This window comes from Saccostrea echinata, unplaced genomic scaffold (genome assembly GCF_033153115.1).
Source record: "Saccostrea echinata isolate AGI-Se365-2 ecotype Australia unplaced genomic scaffold, CSIRO_AGI_Sech_v1 ptg000054l, whole genome shotgun sequence".
Lineage (NCBI taxonomy): Eukaryota > Metazoa > Mollusca > Bivalvia > Ostreida > Ostreidae > Saccostrea > Saccostrea echinata.
Genome location: NW_026889803.1, coordinates 40,305,998 through 40,324,166, shown reverse-complemented (window position 1 = coordinate 40,324,166; position 18,169 = coordinate 40,305,998). Strand labels below are relative to the sequence as shown.

At 34.3% G+C, this 18,169-nt stretch overlaps 1 protein-coding gene across 1 annotated transcript in view; it reads right to left on the bottom strand.

Annotated features, from left to right (window-relative positions):
- Positions 1 to 18,169, bottom strand: part of LOC133172002 (uncharacterized) — a 106,050-nt gene that overhangs the window by 66,057 nt on the left and 21,824 nt on the right. The window contains exons 36-70 of the mRNA XM_061306800.1: positions 17,832 to 18,083; positions 17,344 to 17,386; positions 17,070 to 17,221; positions 16,218 to 16,309; positions 16,058 to 16,103; positions 15,692 to 15,943; positions 15,522 to 15,576; positions 12,036 to 12,208; positions 11,526 to 11,699; positions 10,741 to 11,002; positions 10,267 to 10,421; positions 9,829 to 10,002; positions 9,393 to 9,614; positions 9,227 to 9,269; positions 8,958 to 9,118; positions 8,648 to 8,833; positions 7,218 to 7,427; positions 6,998 to 7,040; positions 6,641 to 6,804; positions 6,222 to 6,395; positions 5,832 to 6,099; positions 5,533 to 5,693; positions 5,253 to 5,420; positions 4,912 to 5,130; positions 3,647 to 3,689; positions 3,378 to 3,535; positions 3,061 to 3,249; positions 2,582 to 2,846; positions 2,257 to 2,411; positions 1,899 to 2,072; positions 1,559 to 1,768; positions 1,331 to 1,373; positions 1,063 to 1,232; positions 725 to 901; positions 31 to 249 (exon numbers count right to left, since the gene is read on the bottom strand). Of these exons, the coding sequence (XP_061162784.1) occupies positions 31 to 249; positions 725 to 901; positions 1,063 to 1,232; positions 1,331 to 1,373; positions 1,559 to 1,768; positions 1,899 to 2,072; positions 2,257 to 2,411; positions 2,582 to 2,846; positions 3,061 to 3,249; positions 3,378 to 3,535; positions 3,647 to 3,689; positions 4,912 to 5,130; positions 5,253 to 5,420; positions 5,533 to 5,693; positions 5,832 to 6,099; positions 6,222 to 6,395; positions 6,641 to 6,804; positions 6,998 to 7,040; positions 7,218 to 7,427; positions 8,648 to 8,833; positions 8,958 to 9,118; positions 9,227 to 9,269; positions 9,393 to 9,614; positions 9,829 to 10,002; positions 10,267 to 10,421; positions 10,741 to 11,002; positions 11,526 to 11,699; positions 12,036 to 12,208; positions 15,522 to 15,576; positions 15,692 to 15,943; positions 16,058 to 16,103; positions 16,218 to 16,309; positions 17,070 to 17,221; positions 17,344 to 17,386; positions 17,832 to 18,083 (5,652 nt within the window). The remainder of the gene's footprint in view (positions 1 to 30; positions 250 to 724; positions 902 to 1,062; positions 1,233 to 1,330; positions 1,374 to 1,558; positions 1,769 to 1,898; positions 2,073 to 2,256; positions 2,412 to 2,581; positions 2,847 to 3,060; positions 3,250 to 3,377; positions 3,536 to 3,646; positions 3,690 to 4,911; positions 5,131 to 5,252; positions 5,421 to 5,532; positions 5,694 to 5,831; positions 6,100 to 6,221; positions 6,396 to 6,640; positions 6,805 to 6,997; positions 7,041 to 7,217; positions 7,428 to 8,647; positions 8,834 to 8,957; positions 9,119 to 9,226; positions 9,270 to 9,392; positions 9,615 to 9,828; positions 10,003 to 10,266; positions 10,422 to 10,740; positions 11,003 to 11,525; positions 11,700 to 12,035; positions 12,209 to 15,521; positions 15,577 to 15,691; positions 15,944 to 16,057; positions 16,104 to 16,217; positions 16,310 to 17,069; positions 17,222 to 17,343; positions 17,387 to 17,831; positions 18,084 to 18,169) is intronic.

Genomic DNA, 18,169 nt, shown 5'->3' with positions numbered 1-18,169 from the left:
ATAACATTTTGATGTCCAGAGTGATCTTACCAAAACTGTATCCATTAAGATTCACTTTAACAGTGAGTTGTTCTACATTAATGGTCAGGATATGATTACAGTCATCCAGTTGGACTCCAACAGTGAAATGTGTACCCAGGACAGTGTTTTCAGCAAGACAACAAGTGATTCCTGTACAGTAGGAGGCTATGTTACAACGAGCAAAGGGGGGAAGGGCTGGAACATCTGCTGACAGGTCCTTTTTACAATCTGTAGAAAAAGGTAGAAAATACCTATAAATCCAAGTCCTCCATTATTGATTCTCAATTAGAGTTCTGTTTGTAAATCAAGGTCATTTTGTATTTACATTTAAAACTTCATGTATATATTAAATTTCTCAATTTGAAGCTAATAGTGATACTTAGGCATTTTCCATGTGAATATTTTCCCCATTATTAGAGGAGTGAATTTTCTAAGTCAGTAAGTGCATTTGAGTTTAGATAAATGTATTATGTTCTAACACAAATTAATTTTCAAATTGGCTCTTACCCTTAATTCTCTAGAAAAGCTTCCATCTCTCTTTAATAGGTCAAATAGTATATACAAGTACATTTTATATATTTTAATTTCCTCAAATTTTTATGTCAAGACTTTAGGGGAAAGTGCCATTAATTTCTATACTTCAGTTGCTTCTGCCCTGAAATCCAGACAACAGAATGAAAGCCCACTTGAACAATAAACTTGCCATTTTTCCATCCTTTGCTATTGGCTGGACTGAACATTTCAGATGTAAATGAACAAGGATTGACACTGAGATAAGAACCAATTCCTAGTTTGTTCAGTAGTTTCCTCCTGTCTATGAGGCTTAGCACAGTGTTAGGGTTGATATTTTCAGCTGTGTACCACTGGTTAATATCAAAGTCTGTAAAATAAAAATAAAGTATTTCAATGTAATTGATACCCTCTCTTTTTTCTCATTATCTTAGAGAACAAATAGAAAGCTTTTGCATACCACACTGATCTAAACTATTTCTTTTAACAAACAATGTAACCAAATTGACTATTTTTTCCTTGCATACTTACTTGGTGTTGAAAATCCAGCAGCCCAGTCACATATAGACTTGGGCAGCAAAGTTCCATTTAATACATCCAAACTTAGAATACACTGACTATCATCTGTGGCTTCAAAGCAGACTTTCAAAACTAGAGACACCCTAAACTGTCTTTCCACTTCCAAGTCCTCAATTGTGTAACTATCAAGGGAAGGAAATTCTCATTTACACAAACATAAATTCACCACATATTTCATATACAATTATGGGCTATTACTGGGATGTTAAAATGAACTTACTCAATACGAACAATGCCATTTAGGTAAAACTTTCCTGTGCTTCCTGAAAATGAAAAACCATATACATTAAACCAGTTTTATTGACATGTGAGAAATACATGTTCATGTGCATCTATTGACAATGGTAACAAGAGACTAGAACTGAAAAATTGTTGTCATGAAGATCTTAAAACATTGCAATTTTTGTATAGTATATGTAGCAAAAGAGATTTTTAATAGAAAACTAACCAAATGTGAAGTCCTTCAAGCTGACATTGAAGTTTAACTTCTCAATGCCAACTTCAAGATAGTTGTTACATGGGTCTATGGTTACATATGCCTCAAATGCCCTCTGTAGGAAATTTACATCCATACAACAGCTGACACTGGTACATGTGTCCTTTACTAGACAGGTCACATCACCTGACAGGGCAGTGGTGTTTACAGACATCTGACAGTCTGCAACAATAAAAAAAAAATCCTTCAAGTCACACTATATCAATCATTTACTCTTCATTGTTTTGACATTATATCTGAAACTTAAGCTCCATTTATATGTAGGTATACATCATGTAATATATGAACCAACCAGTTTTCCATCCATCTACAGAGGGGCTATAGACTGAGCTGGATCTCTCACAAGGTTCCCTGTTCAGGAACTGAGCGACACCCAGCTCCTCCAGCAGTTTAGCAGCATTCAGTCTGGAGAGCTGGGAACCAATGGCTAACTGCATGGTACTGTACCAGTTCTTCAATGAGAAGTCTGAAATGAAGGGTTTGGATCACTTGATGAATGCTGCATCATAAAATTTAATTTATACATATTTGGCTAGAAATTTTTTTTTAAACTAGCTCCATTACTGAGGATATTGAAACTGAGGTCTGTCAAGGTATCATGGGCAACAATAACAATTTTGTTATTTGTTAATAACTGTAAATTGTCTTACTTGGATCTAAATAAGGCAGATCCCAGTTACATCCTGGCTTGGGAATAATTTTTTTGTCAAACAAATCCAGCTCATATACACACAGATTATCCTCTAAACAGAACTTCAACTTCACCGTCATCTCCAAGTTCTCATCAAGGTCAACAACTTTAAACCTGCAAAACCAGTTCATAAGTTAAATAAGAATATGCTTAATTGTACACTGCAAATGTTTACTGAATTTGTATAATCATAAAAAAACTAATTTTGTTAGAAACACATTTCTTAAATAAAAAATAACAAAGCATCAATTTTCTTTAGCCTCTCTTATTTGAATCCCACATACTCAATTTGGGCCACATCACCAAGACGGAAATGATCCTGAACGCCATATGTGTATGAAAACAGTGTTCTTTTTTGAATGAGATTCTCTATGCCGATTTCAAATGTCTGAAGACAGAGATTAAAATCTAGAAACAAATGGATTGTCTGCTGTAAAGGATCCTGGAAATCTATACAACATTCAACAGCTGTGCAGTGCTTCTTCATGTGACAGTTGATTGGAATATTTTGTCCAAATCGGGTAAGATTTCCAACACTTAGAGGGCAATCTGAAAAATTTATCATTTAACAGTAACAAGATTTAATGCAGTTTGACAGACTGCAGCTTTACAATGTGAAAACATATAATCAAAGCAAGAAAATCTAACTATAATTAGCACACTTGATACTTTTATCTAATTCCATCGTAATTCAATTTCCTTTCATGTAAGATAATTTACAGATTTAACTTTCAAAAATCCAATCATTTCTATCTGTACTTACCCACTTTCCACCCAGGCTGATCTGTTGTCTCTGGTTTGTAATCAGCTGAGTCTCTATTGCACTGTTTAGCCGGGGGTAGGAGAAAGTTTGTGATCCCTAGGGCTTCCTTCAGAAGAGACAAGTGGGTGGCTGACAACACATTTCCAGCAGTCACTGACATGTTCTTATAAAAATCCGTCAGGGAGAAACCTTCCCAAAAAAAATTAACCATGACGTCAGATATACATCTAATTATTCATGTGCAGTTTTCTTAATAAGTGTATAAATGGACATTCTGTCAGATAGATATTAAGGTTCAACACAATAAAATTACTTACTTGAGAAATCAAGTGACCAGTCACATCCAATCTTGGGAAGATAGATATCTTTAGCAATGTCATGGGAGAACATGCATGGTTGTCCACTTTCTATACAAACTTGTAACTGCATGTTAATCAGATACTTAGCATCCCCTGCTAGATCCACCACACTGTACCTGTGTGGCAAATAGAATAAAACTGACTTTATGCTAATTCAAAATATAAGTATGTAATATCTATTACTTATACAATAAAAATAAATTAAAATACATAGCTAAAGGACTTACTCTATTTTTACCACATCTTGCAGCCAAAAACTTTCCTTTGTACCTGCATTGAAATATTTTGTAAAGCAATTATAATCCCACGTAATTTTTTTTCTTTATTGTATTATCAGGTAACAATATACAATTATTGCTGTTTTTAAGGTTAACTGACTGAAAAAAAAGCTATAATATTTTAATATATGATTTAATGATTATATAATACAAACTTGCTAAGCAAATCATGATATTTTTTCTTAATTGTTTACATTTGTTGAAATCCTAGCTAAACAGAGCGAAAACAGCATGGTTAAAATAAACATAACCAGTAGTATTAATCTGCAACCAGTAGTATTAATCTGCAACTTCTTAATCTAATCAAAGTAAAAAAAAAATGTTAGACACATAGCATCCAAAATGTGTGTATAAGGGGGGGGGGGGGAGGAGGTGGAATGGGAGGGAAGGGAAAAAAAAGACAAATCTTTTAAAAAATTATTTATAGGTGGAGTGGGTGGAGAGTTAGTACAAAAACCATATCTGCTTGAACTTTCAGTAAGGCGTGACAATCTCGGCGATACATAATTAGCGTCTCTCAAATGGTGACCTAGACTCTCATTGGTTAAGAAATTCATAACATTAGCAACTTAAGATTGTTGTTACAAACAATGAGATAAGCCACACCTCTTTACTGTAAGAAACGATAAAACCGGTTCCTTGCGCAACTCATTGACGTCTGAACCATTTTTATTCCATGTGTATTTCACCCGTGAATGAAAAGCTGTGTAAATTTCAGTGTTGATGAGCTAATCTGGCAACCAATGAGAATCTAGGTCACTATTTGAGAGACGCTTATTATGTATAGCCGAAAATATCATGCCTTACTGAAAGTTCAAGCAGAAATGGTATTTGTACTAAGCTCCATGTACGTAGGAGGGATTTGACTGTATTGGATCAAAAAAGATGGGGGGGGGGGGCCTTTCAATGAACATATATATACTAAATTAATAACACCTCCCTTCCTCCAATACTGCGTGCCTGAATGTTAGGTTCACCTTAGTGGAAAATGGGTGCAGCTAAAATAATTTTTCATTACTAATTGTATCAATTTGGATGTTCTCAATCTATTTTTAGTCTAATGTAGAAAAAATATATTCTTATATACACTTGGAAGGTCATGTACAGGTGAATATAACAATATTTTTTCTTAATATTGGATTTCAGCCAATCTGAAAGCTAGGAATTATTCAATCAAATAATAAAATGACTTATTACTTGGCATCTATACTTACCAAAGGAATAAGTGAGGAGATTGATCTTGGTTTTGTATTCTTCAATTCCAATAACCATTGTCTTGTAGCAAGGGTCAATATCTATGTAAGCCTCAAAGTTTCGACGGATGGGTTTAACTTCCACACAACATCTGACCTCAGTGCACTTAGACAAGATAGAACAGAGGACAGGCAAACCAGACAGATCTGGTTTTGTGTACCAAGATGACTTTGGACAAGCTGTAAAAATAAATATTGATGCTTCAGATCTTATTAAAATCCAAATAATTTTCAATGGAATACGCTTCAAAAATGAAGTTCATAAAATCAGATCAATTGAAATAAAAAAAAATTTGGTTTACCATCATTCCAGCCTTTGACAGTGGCAGTTGTGGGAGCAGCAGAACATTGGTCTTTCTTTAAGTAACCAGCAATTCCCAAGTATTCCATCAGCTGATCACTGGCTGCAGATGCAAGGATTTCACCTGGGTTGTCAGGCAGGGCATCCCTCCAGTTCTTAAAGGAGAAATCTGTAAAAGTATGTAGTAACTTACTTGATACAGCTGTGTTCACAGGCATACATGATTATGCAACTGCTGAGAAAACCAAATTAAAACTTCTCTGTTTTCATTCAATACCTACTTTGAATTTGTGCAGCCGCAGCAAAATCGCAAATATTTTTAGGAAATCTTTTCTCATTAAAGATAACCAAGTCCAGAACACAAGAGCTCTCCTCAAAGCACACACCAATTTTCATGTTGACTAAGAACTGGTTCTCAGCTGACAAGTCCCAGATCTTAAATCTATTTCAAAAAATTACATTAGGATATTGGACAAGGTTGAGGGTTAAAGTTTTTGCAACTCATAAAATTTGAAAAAAAGCTTTATCTCACCAGTTATAATATCATGAGATTTCAAATGCATTGTTGAAAGTATCTTACTTAATTCTGACAACGTTCACAAGGCGAAAGTCCTTTTCAATGCCAAACGAGAATTCCTGCATGTAGATGATGAACTCTAGCTTGTCAATTCCAAATTTGATACGGAAATTACAAGGATCAATGTCTAGATAGACATGAAAGTTGTGTTGTATGATAGAGGCTTCAACACAGCAATCTATAGATGTACAGGAGTCTCCTATTTGACACACCATGTTACTTGGCAGAGTGGGTAAGTTGGAATTCACCTGTCCCAAATTCTTGGAACAAACTGGAAAGGAAATTTTATTTGTTCATGTGGTGACAATTAAAGTTCTTTTTTTTTAATGATTCACTATCAAACATCAGAACCACTTTTATATAAATCAAAGTTGTTTTTGGTTCACAAATTACCTTTTTTGATTCCATTGGTATTTGGGACATACTTTGAATCTGTCAGAGAACAAGGGGGGTCATTCAGGTAAGTAGGCAGACCAAGAGCTTCCTTAAGCTTATCCAATGCCAGACCTTTAATTTGATCTACAGCATTCATTCCCTGCTCTCTCATATAAGTTTCCAGGGAAAAGTCTACAAAGTATAAAGAATATAACTTTGTTTAAGGATCTTTACATACATGTATATTACAATAAACATGTCATCTCATAATCTGTGTTAATTATCCAACTTTTATTACAGACTTTTAAGCTATCAAACTGTTTCTTATAAAATTAACAAGCAAATGACATGACGTTGTATACTGTATGATTAATGAAGAACCAGTAGTGTCAAGAATAATATACAGAACTTGATGATGAAATCAGGAGAATCACTACCTGGGTGTAAGAATTGTGTGGCCCAAACACAAACTTGTTTGGAGAGTTTCACTTTATCAAAGATGTTGACGTTCACTAGACAATCTCCTCCATCTTCAAAACAGATAGCCAGATCCACTGTCACCACATAGACACCTTCTCCTACATTGTCCCATATCGTGTACCTGAAACATTAGAAATAGTGTTGTAATTAATTATGAAGAGCTAATATCACATACATGTATGGATAACCTCATGAAACGTGGAAATAAAATCTGTCATTTTACTATACTACAAAGAAAATATCAATTTGCAATTGAAAAATTTCTTTGCTCATTAACAGATGTTTAGATGAATTGTATATTACAGTAAACATACCATAATTTAATCACACCCATGATGACTATTTCCTTTCTTACTCCTAAAATAGACAAATCATATTACACAAATACTCATATCTTATGTTGCACATTTACAAATTCCAGCAGAATTTAAAAATGATCTAAAGTTATGATTATTTTACAGTTAAAAAAATTCAAAACAATGGGACAAAAAGACAGGATTTTTAAAAAAATCTTTATAAATCTTTAGGTCTTACCATAGTCAAACATATTTAAGGACACTTCCTCTATCAGCTTTTCAATCCCCACAGTAAATTTCTGGTTACAGAAGTCAATGTCCATAACGAACTCAAATGTCCTCCCAACTTTTCCTACCTCCACACAACAAGAGACAGCAGTACAGGTGTTTTTAATGTTACAGTTGCTGGTACCTCGGATTTTGAAAAGTGGCAAATTGGCAGGACATTCTATTCAAAAAAAAAAACAAGATGTGTTTGTGAAACACTGATGCCCCCGTATGGCAGCTTATGGCGAAGGTTAAAGTAAAGTTTCTCAATGCAAGTCAAAACCCAGGCCAAAAGATGAGAAATGTTGGTACCCAAAGAAAGGTCTTTTTTTGAGGAATGTACCTGTGAAATTTGAAAGCCCTAGCTGCAACTGTTCAAAAGTTATGGTGAAGGTTAAAGTTTTTTAAAAGTAAGTAAAACATCAAGGTCAAGGTAAAAGTTGTTGGTATCCAAAGGAAGGTGATGTCACAAGAATTACATATGTGAAGAATGAAAGCCCTAGCATCAACCATTCAAAAGTTATGGCCAAGGTTAAAGTTTTTCAAAAGTAGGTCAAACTCCTAGGTCAAGGTCAAAGGGTCAAAGTGGTTGGTATCCAAAGGAAGGTCATGTCACAAGGATTACATATGGGAAGTATGAAAGCCCTAGCTCTAACCGTTCAAAAGTTATGGCCATGGTTAAAGTTTTTCAAAAGAAGGTCAAACTCCTAGATCAAGGTCAAAGGGTCAAAGAGATTGGTATCCAAAGGAAGGCCTTGCCACAAAGAATACACATGTGAAGTTTGAAACCCCAAGCACGAACTGTTCAGAAGTTATGGTCAAGGTAATAGTTTTTCAAAAGTAGGTCAAACTCCAAGGTCAAGGTCAAAAGGTCAAAGTTGTTGGTATCCAAAGGAAGGCCTTGCCACAAAGAATACACATGTGAAGTTTGAAACCCCAAGCACAAACTGTTCAGAAGTTATGGCCAAGGTTAAAGTCTCATAAAATTTTGTTAAAGTGGGTCAAACTCCAAGGTCAAGGTCAAAAACTCAAATATGATGGTACCCAAAGAAAGGTCTTGTCACAAGAAATACACATGTGAAATATGAAAGTCATAGCTCCAACCAATCAAAAGTTATGGGCAAGGTTAAAGTTGACAACAGACAGACAGACAAACAAACAGACAAACAGATAAACAGACAGACAGGACAAAAACAATATACCCCCAGGATCTTTCAATCCGGGGGAATAAAAATACGGAGGAACAAGTAAAGTGATTGCTCTTTATACTCCTGCCAGCTAAATTCTCATTTAATGATGCACCCCTCACGCTAACAGAATAGAAAGATTTAAAGGTTTAAAAACTTTAAAGCTCATTTGTTACATCAAGTAAATTACTTCAAAAACAGTTCAAATATTTACCAGAGGACCATCCTGTGTAGTTGAGTTTGTTGATGCTGTATGGAGGTTCCGACCTTTCACAAGGGACCTCCTTCATAAATGAATTCAATCCAAGTTTCTCAAAGACAAAGTTGGACAAAGCCGTGGACAAACTACCATCAGCAGTCATACCAAGTTCATTCTTCATGTATTCCTTTAAGGAAAATCCTGGAAAAACGCACAAGTTTGGTTCAAAAAAAAAAAAAAAAATTACATACATGTATAATAATACACAGTTAAAATAACAACAATGCAATAACTACCTTAATATTACACATTTCAAGTGACTGACCTTTCAAGTTGAAGTCCATGGTAAGATCACAGTTGAGAATAGGAATAAGAACTTGGTCAAATATTGGGACATCCAAAGCACAGGAGTCTGGTTCTAGACATATTGCTACACTCAAATCTAGCACATACTTCTTCGACACCTCAAGCTGACTTGCCGTAAACCTATACATTAACAGGAGTTGAACATACATGAATTTAGAAACTGTCATCCATTTTTAACAAAACAAAAACAAGAATCAACCATTTTCCAAAGAAGTCTTTTGAACTTACTTTATGTAAATAATGTCAACAATGCTGATGGAAACTTCTTTTCCTACAAAACACCAATTAAAATTCTAATTAATGTCTATAAAAAATTACTGTATCAATAAATACAATATCATGTTCATTGGTACATGTAATTCTAAATTATTAATCCTATATTGCATTTGTTTACCCCAAAAGTTTGTGAAATCCAGCAGTCCATAAGAAAATGTCTTCTTTTCAATTCCTCCAGATATAATGTAGTTACAGCGGTCAAAATGAAGGAATATATGGACATGCATATTGAGTGGCTTGAAACTAACACAGCAGTCAATACGAGTGCAGTTTTCAGTCAGAGAACACTTCACATTATCAAAAGGGATGTTTGGTGGCTTCACCCATGTCAGGGGGCACTCTGGAGAGACAGATATGCATATACAACAACCTTCTTTATTCAAAATTAATAAAATATGCTACAGTGAGATTCTTATCTTCTTTCTTCAGGATTTGACACAATCTCTAAGATATTTCTGTTGTGATAAATATTCAGCATATTATTGTGTAAACATGAAAGTTTTCAGCCTTGTCCAAAGCTAAAATATCAGCCATTAGCTACATTGTATATTTACCATTATTCCATCCATTGACATTGGGTGTGTAGAGACTATCTGTAATACTACAGGGGGTGTCCTGCATGTATTCACTAATTCCCAACTGCTGCAGCAACACAGCTTTAGCACTATCCTTCATGCCATCCAAAGTAACATTGCCCATTTCTGCCAGCATGTTACTCAAAGAAAAATCTGAAAATAATCAACTTTTTCTTAAGGATGAATAAAATTTTCAAACACCTTTATTTCAATCAATAAGAACTCGTTTTTTGTAAGTCTGTGTCAATATCTCACACAGTCAGGCTTTGACACTATATTAACTATCAATCAAGGAAAGAAAAAAACTGAAAAGCTTAGTGAATTAGAATAATTTTTCTTAACTTTCGACACAGGTATGATATCAAAAAGTGAATAGCATATTTCTTTGCACTATGTTCATTATACAAATAGAAATACTTTTGTTGCTTCCTGTGACAACTGATGTAAGAGTGGGCAGCTTGGTGTTCTTCATGATGGGGATGTTTATAGAACAGTCATCTGGCTCTAGACAGACTTCAGCATGGGCATTAAATACATACACTCGCTCATCTGTGATCGGCTTGACATTGAACCTGTAGAGAGCAGGACAAAATAAAAATTACATTAGTTTCTCAAAACAAAAAAAAAAATTAAATTGAAATGGATTTAAACAATTAAGTTTGAAATCCTCATCTAGTACTACATTGAATTTAATCAAAGACTGCACACCAGAGCATCAACTTTCAACAAGGTTTACATGATAAAAACCAAACCCCTTATTACATTTCAATTAAAAAGAAAGGGAAGACATATATAGCAATGATTCAATAGGAGTAATTCTGATAGAAACATCGACTTAACTCTTAAAGCATATAAAAATAAGATTACTAAAAAAATATTGCTAAAACTTACGAGAAGTAAATTAAACCCTCAGCCACAGCTATCTTAATGGTATCTCCCCATTCATAATTGAACAGTTTTAAAGTGCCTGTCATTGTTTCCAGTCCATATCTCAATTCTAGTTTATCCAGGTCCAGGAAAACATAAGCATGGAGTCCTAGTCCAAGAAGTGGTATCTCAGCACAACACTCCACCCCTGTACAGAAGTCTGGGATGTAACAAGACATAGGGTCCGGAATCCTAGAGGGAAGAAAGCCAATGGTTCGTGGACATTCTGAAAAGGTAATTTGGAGAAACATTTAAAAATAGTAAAGATCAGGTACTTGACATTTCATTCTGATCAAATATGCATGCATATGTATGAAGTTTATCTTAAAAAATGAGTTAAAATAAACCTCTTGGCCATTTCCCACCAATCTCCTCTTACTAATAATTCTCAAAACCTCAATACAAGATCTCGAGACTTTTATTGGCCCATGAGTCGTTTGTTTGATTGTAAACTATACACATTACACAACTTACATATCAACAGATTTTAATGTGTGAAAGATTTTTACAAGTTTTTTTTTACTAACTCTTAATTGAACGAATCTGAACCTTCTCTATAAGGATGCTATGAGCAGATGTTGGTTAAAAATGGCAAAGTTAAAGATTTTTGCAAACAACAGACAGATATATGACTATTCTGATCAGATAATTCACTTTACTTCTGCCTCACAGGACCAAATAATTATACATTTTGCAATAAGTGTATAAAAATCATATTTCAAAGCTTTCTCTGAAAGCTAAGTCCTTACTATTGTGGATCCCCTGTACAGATGGAATGTAAGGATTTCTATTGCGGTCACATCGAGGACGTTTAAAAAAGTTGGTAATATTCAGCTGTTCCAACAACAAAGTCAATGCCCCTTCTGCTAACTGTTGTCCTGCTCTCAACGTGTTGTTCTTTACCCAATTTGTAAGCGAGAAATCTATACAAGAAATATAAAATAAGTACATGTATACTGTGGAATCATCATTGTTTGTGGGGGATCAATGTTCGTGGATTTCGTGGGTCACCCTTACCCATGAATTTACATCCCCACGAACATTTTTTTTTGTCAACGTACTGATTAATTAAATCTACCAAATAAACGAGCTGCCCACGAAATTACATCCCCACGAACCAATAAAATTTTGCTTGCCCACGAACATTGACCCCCACGAATTTAAATGATTCCACAGTAAATACAAAAATATCTAGTGGACGTTTCTAAGCAAAATACAAAGGGATTTGTTTTTCACTCAAACTGTCAGGACCCACATACTTTTGAAGTTAACTAAAGCTCTTTGATCACAAACGGGAATCTCTTCATTCTGCATTAGATGAAGTCCTTCATCGTTTGGAATACAGATGGTCTGATCATCCAGTGGGAAGCATATCGAAACTTTTACATCCACTATAAAACCTTTGTTCTCTGGCATTTGATCAATCATATACCTGTGAAAAAATGAAGTACCGGTACGTCACAAAGTATTTCTGTAAAGTAATGCAAACTAAAGCTGTCTTGTAAAATTTAAGGTATGTAACTCGTGAAATTAGTTATATCAAGGATTTTTTGAGAGGTATATTTTAGGTAAGTACTCATATATAGTATGACTAAAAAACGCAAAGAAAATAGGGGGGTCAGTGTACATATTACTGAGCTATGGCACAAATGAGTTGACCTTTTTGCACTTAAATTGTAACTCTTTGGTTAATCACTTTAATCTTTATTATTTTTCATCAGATGTAATTATGGCAATAAATATAATACTATTTTATGTACATTAGTTTGAATAATATTCATCATTGAACAAATCATGCAAATTAATGCACATAATTATTGTGTGACCTTTCTGCACAAAAAAAGGTATCATATTTGGGGTATAACAAATCTAAATAGGCAATAAAATATTTTCTTGTATCAAACTTTTAATGACTTATGTGGTGTTTGGTTGGAAGTATCGTGTTGTTTAAAATAATGAAAGAAAAAGTTGGGGTCGGTGATGTAAATTTTGAGATATTGGTCAAAATGTGCAATTTTCAGGCAAACAAGAGGCCCAGGGGCCACATCGCTCACCTGAGCACTATGGCTAGGAAAAAGCAGAAATCACTTCAATCTTCAAAGGTTGAAAAGTTTAAATATAAAAATGGTTGGGGGGGGGGGGGGGGGGGGGGGGTCATGAATTGAACAAATTTGAATCTACATTATCTGAGGATGCTTCCATTTAAATATGACCAATCATGGCTTTGCTGTTCTTGAGTAGAAGATTTTTAAAGATTTAACCTATGTATTCCTATGTAAAACTTTGATCACCCATTGTGGCCCCACCCGACCCCCAGGGGTCATGTTTGAACAAACTTGAATGTACACTATCTAAGAATGCTTCCATATAAATATGACCAATCATGGCTTTGCTATTCTTAACAAATAGTTTTTTTTAAAGATTTTTACTATGTGTTCCAATGTAAAACTTTGATTGCCCATTGTGGCCCCACCCAACCCCCGGGGGTCATGATTCGAACAAATTTGTATGTACACTATCTGAGGATGCTACCATATAAATATGACCAATCATGACTTTGCTATTCTTAACAAATTGTTTTTTTTTTTAGAATTTTTACTATGTGTTCCTATATAAAACTTTGATCGCCCATTGTGGCCCCACCCGACCCCCGGGGGCATGATTTGAAAAAATTTGAATGTACACTATCTGAGGATGCTACCATATAAATATGACCAATCATGGCTTTGCTGTTCTTGAGAAGAAGATTTTTACTATGTGTTCCTATGTAAAACTTTGATCGCCCATTGTGGCCCCACCCGACCCCCGGGGGTCATGAGTTGAATAAATTTGAATGTACACTATCTGAGGATACTTCCATGTAAATATGACCAATCATGGCTTTGCTGTTCTTGAGAAGAAGATTTTTAAAGATTTTTCCTATATATTCCTATGTAAAACTTTGATCGCCCATTGTGGTCCCACCCGACCCCCGGGGGTCATGAGTTGAACAAACTTGAATCTACACTACCTGAGGATGCTACCATATAAATATGACCAATCATGGCTTTGCTGTTCTTGAGAAGAAGATTTTTACTATGTGTTCCTATGTAAAACTTTGATCGCCCATTGTGACCCCACCCTACCCCCGGGGGTCTTGATTTGAACAAACTTGAATCTACACTACCTGAGGATGCTTCCAAGTAAATATGACCAATCATGGCTTTGCTGTTCTTGAGAAGAAGATTTTTGAAGATTTTTCCTATATATTCCTATATAAAAATTTGATCGCCCATTGTGGCCCCACCCGACCCCCGGGGGTCATGATTTGAACAAAGTTGAATCTACACTATCTGAGGATGCTACCATATAAATATGACCAATTATGGTTTTGCTGTTCTTGAGAAGAAGATTTTTAAAGATTTTTCCTGTATATTTCCTATGTAAAACTTTGATCGCCCATTGCGGCCCCACCCTACCCCTGGGGGTCATGATTTGAACAAACTTGAATCTACACTACCTGAGGATGCTTCCACATAAGTTTCATGTTTTCAAGCACAGTGGTTCTTGAGAAGAAGATTTTTTAATGATGCCATTAATTTTTCACGAATTCTTAATTATCTCCCCTTGGAAGAAGGCGTGGCCCTTCATTTGAACAAACTTGAATCCCCTTTACCCAGGGATACTTTGTGGCAAGTTTGGTTGAAATTGGCCCAGTGGTTCTTGAGAAGAAGTCGAAAATGTGAAAAGTTTACAGACGGACAGACGGACAGACAGACGGACAGACGGACTACAGACAAAATGTGATCAGAAAAGCTCACTTGAGCCTTCGGCTCAGGTGAGCTAAAAACGGTGTAAATTTTATATTCAATTTGACTTCTTTAATATATCTTCATTTCTTGGCAAAGTCTATTGAATGAATATGTAAAATTTGTTCCGAAAATAAAAATTGAGACCTATATTTAATATTCCTAGCATATCATTACGGAAAATATTCTCTAGGTAAAAAAACATGGGGCTTAAGTTCCAAGACATTAAATTGAACAAATGTGTAGATTTGAATAATTTTCTTCTAAATATCCTTCCACCACAAGAAATAGTCCCTCATAAATTTTGTATCTTTATGAATTTGTGTCAGAGCATTTTTTTAATTGAATGTTGAATAATTTGCATTGTTTAATTTAAATATGTTATAAAAATTGAACTGTAATAAATAGTTTTGAAGTTTAAGGTTCTCTCTGAACTTTTCTAAAAAGCTGACGAGTGATATACCTTAAACATTGCATCCTAAAAACTCTTGGCAATCCTAATCTTTCCTAACCCTTTTAACTTATTCTGTAAGAAACATAAAGGTGCATGAATCTAAAGAGCCCCTTCATTAGAAGTCTAGAAAACACTTGTTATTACTATACGTTATTTTTTTTTAACTCATATCCCTTTTTTACTAAATCAAAAGAGAATGGTTTTTTGTAAGAATATTATTACCAGACATTACAATGTTCTGAGAAAGAATTTTATAATTCTAATCCTTAAATTTTTTCCATTATATAATCTCATTCTAAAATGAAGACACATTCTCTGATCATGAATAACATTCATCACATACTTAAAACTGAATTATAATACCTGCAATTTGCACAAAAGAACAACAGCTACGTACACAAATATATGTACATACAAAGAAGAATTGCAATTCAAATTTTCAAAAAAGAAAAGAAACATTGCAAATTGGCACCAATTGAAATCATAGACTTTCTCTCACTTACGTGACCTTAACCGGAGCTGGGTTTCCAGTTCCAAGCGTCAGTGTCTTAGATGTTCCTGTAATTCAAAGCAATGCAACAATAAAGTGTATCAATGATTCCAGCTCTATGTGTTTCTAACTTTTAATGTTAATAGTCTACATAAAATCCAGTGATTTGTGCTGGATGCTTACCATACTCATATGTTAGGAATTTGGTTCTTAAGAGAGTGATAGTCCCAAATCCAATATCAATGAAAAAATCGCAAGGGTCCAGTTTAAACCAGAAAGGAATATTTTTGGTTATTTTGATATCCCCCAATGGAATTGTGAAAGTTAGATCTAAACAGCAGTCAATTCCCCAACAGTTTGGAGGCAATTCGCAGGTCACCATATGCTTGATTCCTGTTGGCATATACTTTCTCACATCAAATGTGGAAGGACAAGCTGTGAAAGATGGAAAATCACTCGAATTAATAAATTTTACAAATATGTAATTCCACCACCTTCAATGATTTTCAGAATTAAAATTCATGTTCAATTAACATAAAAATCTCTTACTTGGTGGAGTTTCTGGAACTGAACATGGCCCTGATACAATTACTTTCTGAAATTATGATAGAATTCAACATGTATACATGCATAAAATCATTTCAGATTTTTGAAAAAAAAAATCAAAGTTGAAGTCAATCTTTGTGTCAAATTTAATGAAAAAACGTACATCTAACTCAAATTTCCTCAGAATTAATTCAAATGCCTCCTCGGTCATTTTGCCCCCAATTTCTGCTAGCATGCCTTTAATCGAACCACCTCCTGAAACAAAAATTACCAATGTTTTGAACACAGACAATTGAAAAGAAATGAAGGAATATATGGACCCTGATTGCACTATTCTTAATACTACTAACGTGGACACTTTTAAAAATTAACAAATATGACTCAGGGTTCTCACTAAGATTATCTCCAGTCCCTGGACTTGAGGGGTTTTTTTTGAAAAGTTGAGTTAAAAAATGTAAAATTTGATGCATCCCAAAAAATTATGTTGAGTCCAAACTGAGTATTCTTCCATCCAAACAACAACAGAAACCTTTACTTTATTCTTTGCAATAAATGAAATTTCATGTTTATCTGCAAGCTGCAATTCCAAATACACCCATAACTACCATAAGTATTTGCTATAAAATTTTTATAGCGAATATAATTATTGCTTAAAAAGACAAGTCAATTTAGGTACTCTATATACAAGGTATTTAGTTGTCAGATGCAATGGAGCTAACTTATCCTATTGGTTGTCTATTGTGGAATAAATGCATGAGATAATCCAGCCACATTGTGTACAGAAGCATTTATTAGGGTTTCTACTTAGAATACAAGATTCCTAGGTGTGAAAAATTGCTAAGATGTTTACTTCAATATAACCATGTTTACAGTAAACATACAAGTACCATAAACACACTGTTATATATGTTGAATTGTTGAGAATCCAATTACAGGATACCTTATGACTCAAAAATAAAGATTCACATGTAGCTAGCTATTGTTAGCTAACATTATTTTATTTAACATTCTTTACCTGGCAGAACAAAATCTCCACAGAGAGGAATAGGGAATTCAAACTGTTTAAGCAGGTAGTCATCCAGAATACAGTCTCCATCCGACAAACAAATCTGCAGGCCAAAGTCCAGAATAAAAATCTTCTTGTCAATGTTTCTATTGAGGTTGTACCTTTTCAAAATAAATTGAAATTATGAAAATCATCACTGACAGTAGACATATTTTGAAGCTATCCACAATTTTTTACTGGTCCTTCATTCAGCATTTTTTTCCCATTATGACTTATAACTTACTTTATTTTGACATTCTTGGAAATTTCTGCAAGCTTTTCAGTGCCTTAAATAGAAATAAAAAACTGTAATTAACTATTGGCAGCAAGTGAATATCAATTATCATGTTCTTTGAATTAACATCAGATGTAAATCAATCTTAGAGAGAAAGCTTAGAAAAGTGCATATTGGAATATCAATCAGCAACATTTTGTTAATTACAGTCAAGCCTCGTTATCTCACACTTGACGAGACATTTGCTAAGTGAAGTTCGCTTTCCTTTTTTTTTTTTTTTTTTTTTTTTTTTTTACATTTAGATGGCAATAAACCAAAACCTCTTTCATTAATGAATAGATTTAAGATATTTTCCTAAAAATCAATGTAGGGAATAAGTCTTTATATTTTAAAAAAATGCCTAGCATTCTAAGCCCCTCTATATGCTTTTCATTTCCCCTCTCCTATGTCTAGAGCATGCAGCATTTAAATTTGTGCTTTCAAAACCAATTTCTTACCCCAGTCATAATTCAGCAACACTTTCATCAAATGGAAGCTCTCAAATCCAACTTTCAAAACAAAGCTGCAGGGATCCAAGTCGACATAGGCCTTCATGGCTTTAGTATAGGAGAGTCCAGCCAAGGAGAGGGAAATATCGGCACAAGTGTCCAGTCTCATACAATCACTCTCAATGGAGTAATAAACATGTTTGGACAGTTTTTCATTCTTGATTGTTGGTAGAGTGATGTTAAACCCAAGGAGGGAGCATTCTATATTTCAAGTAGGAAAAACAATGTCATGCAGGACTTTTTTTTCATCAAATGCATATATTCTGAAAATTATTTATCTTGGGTTA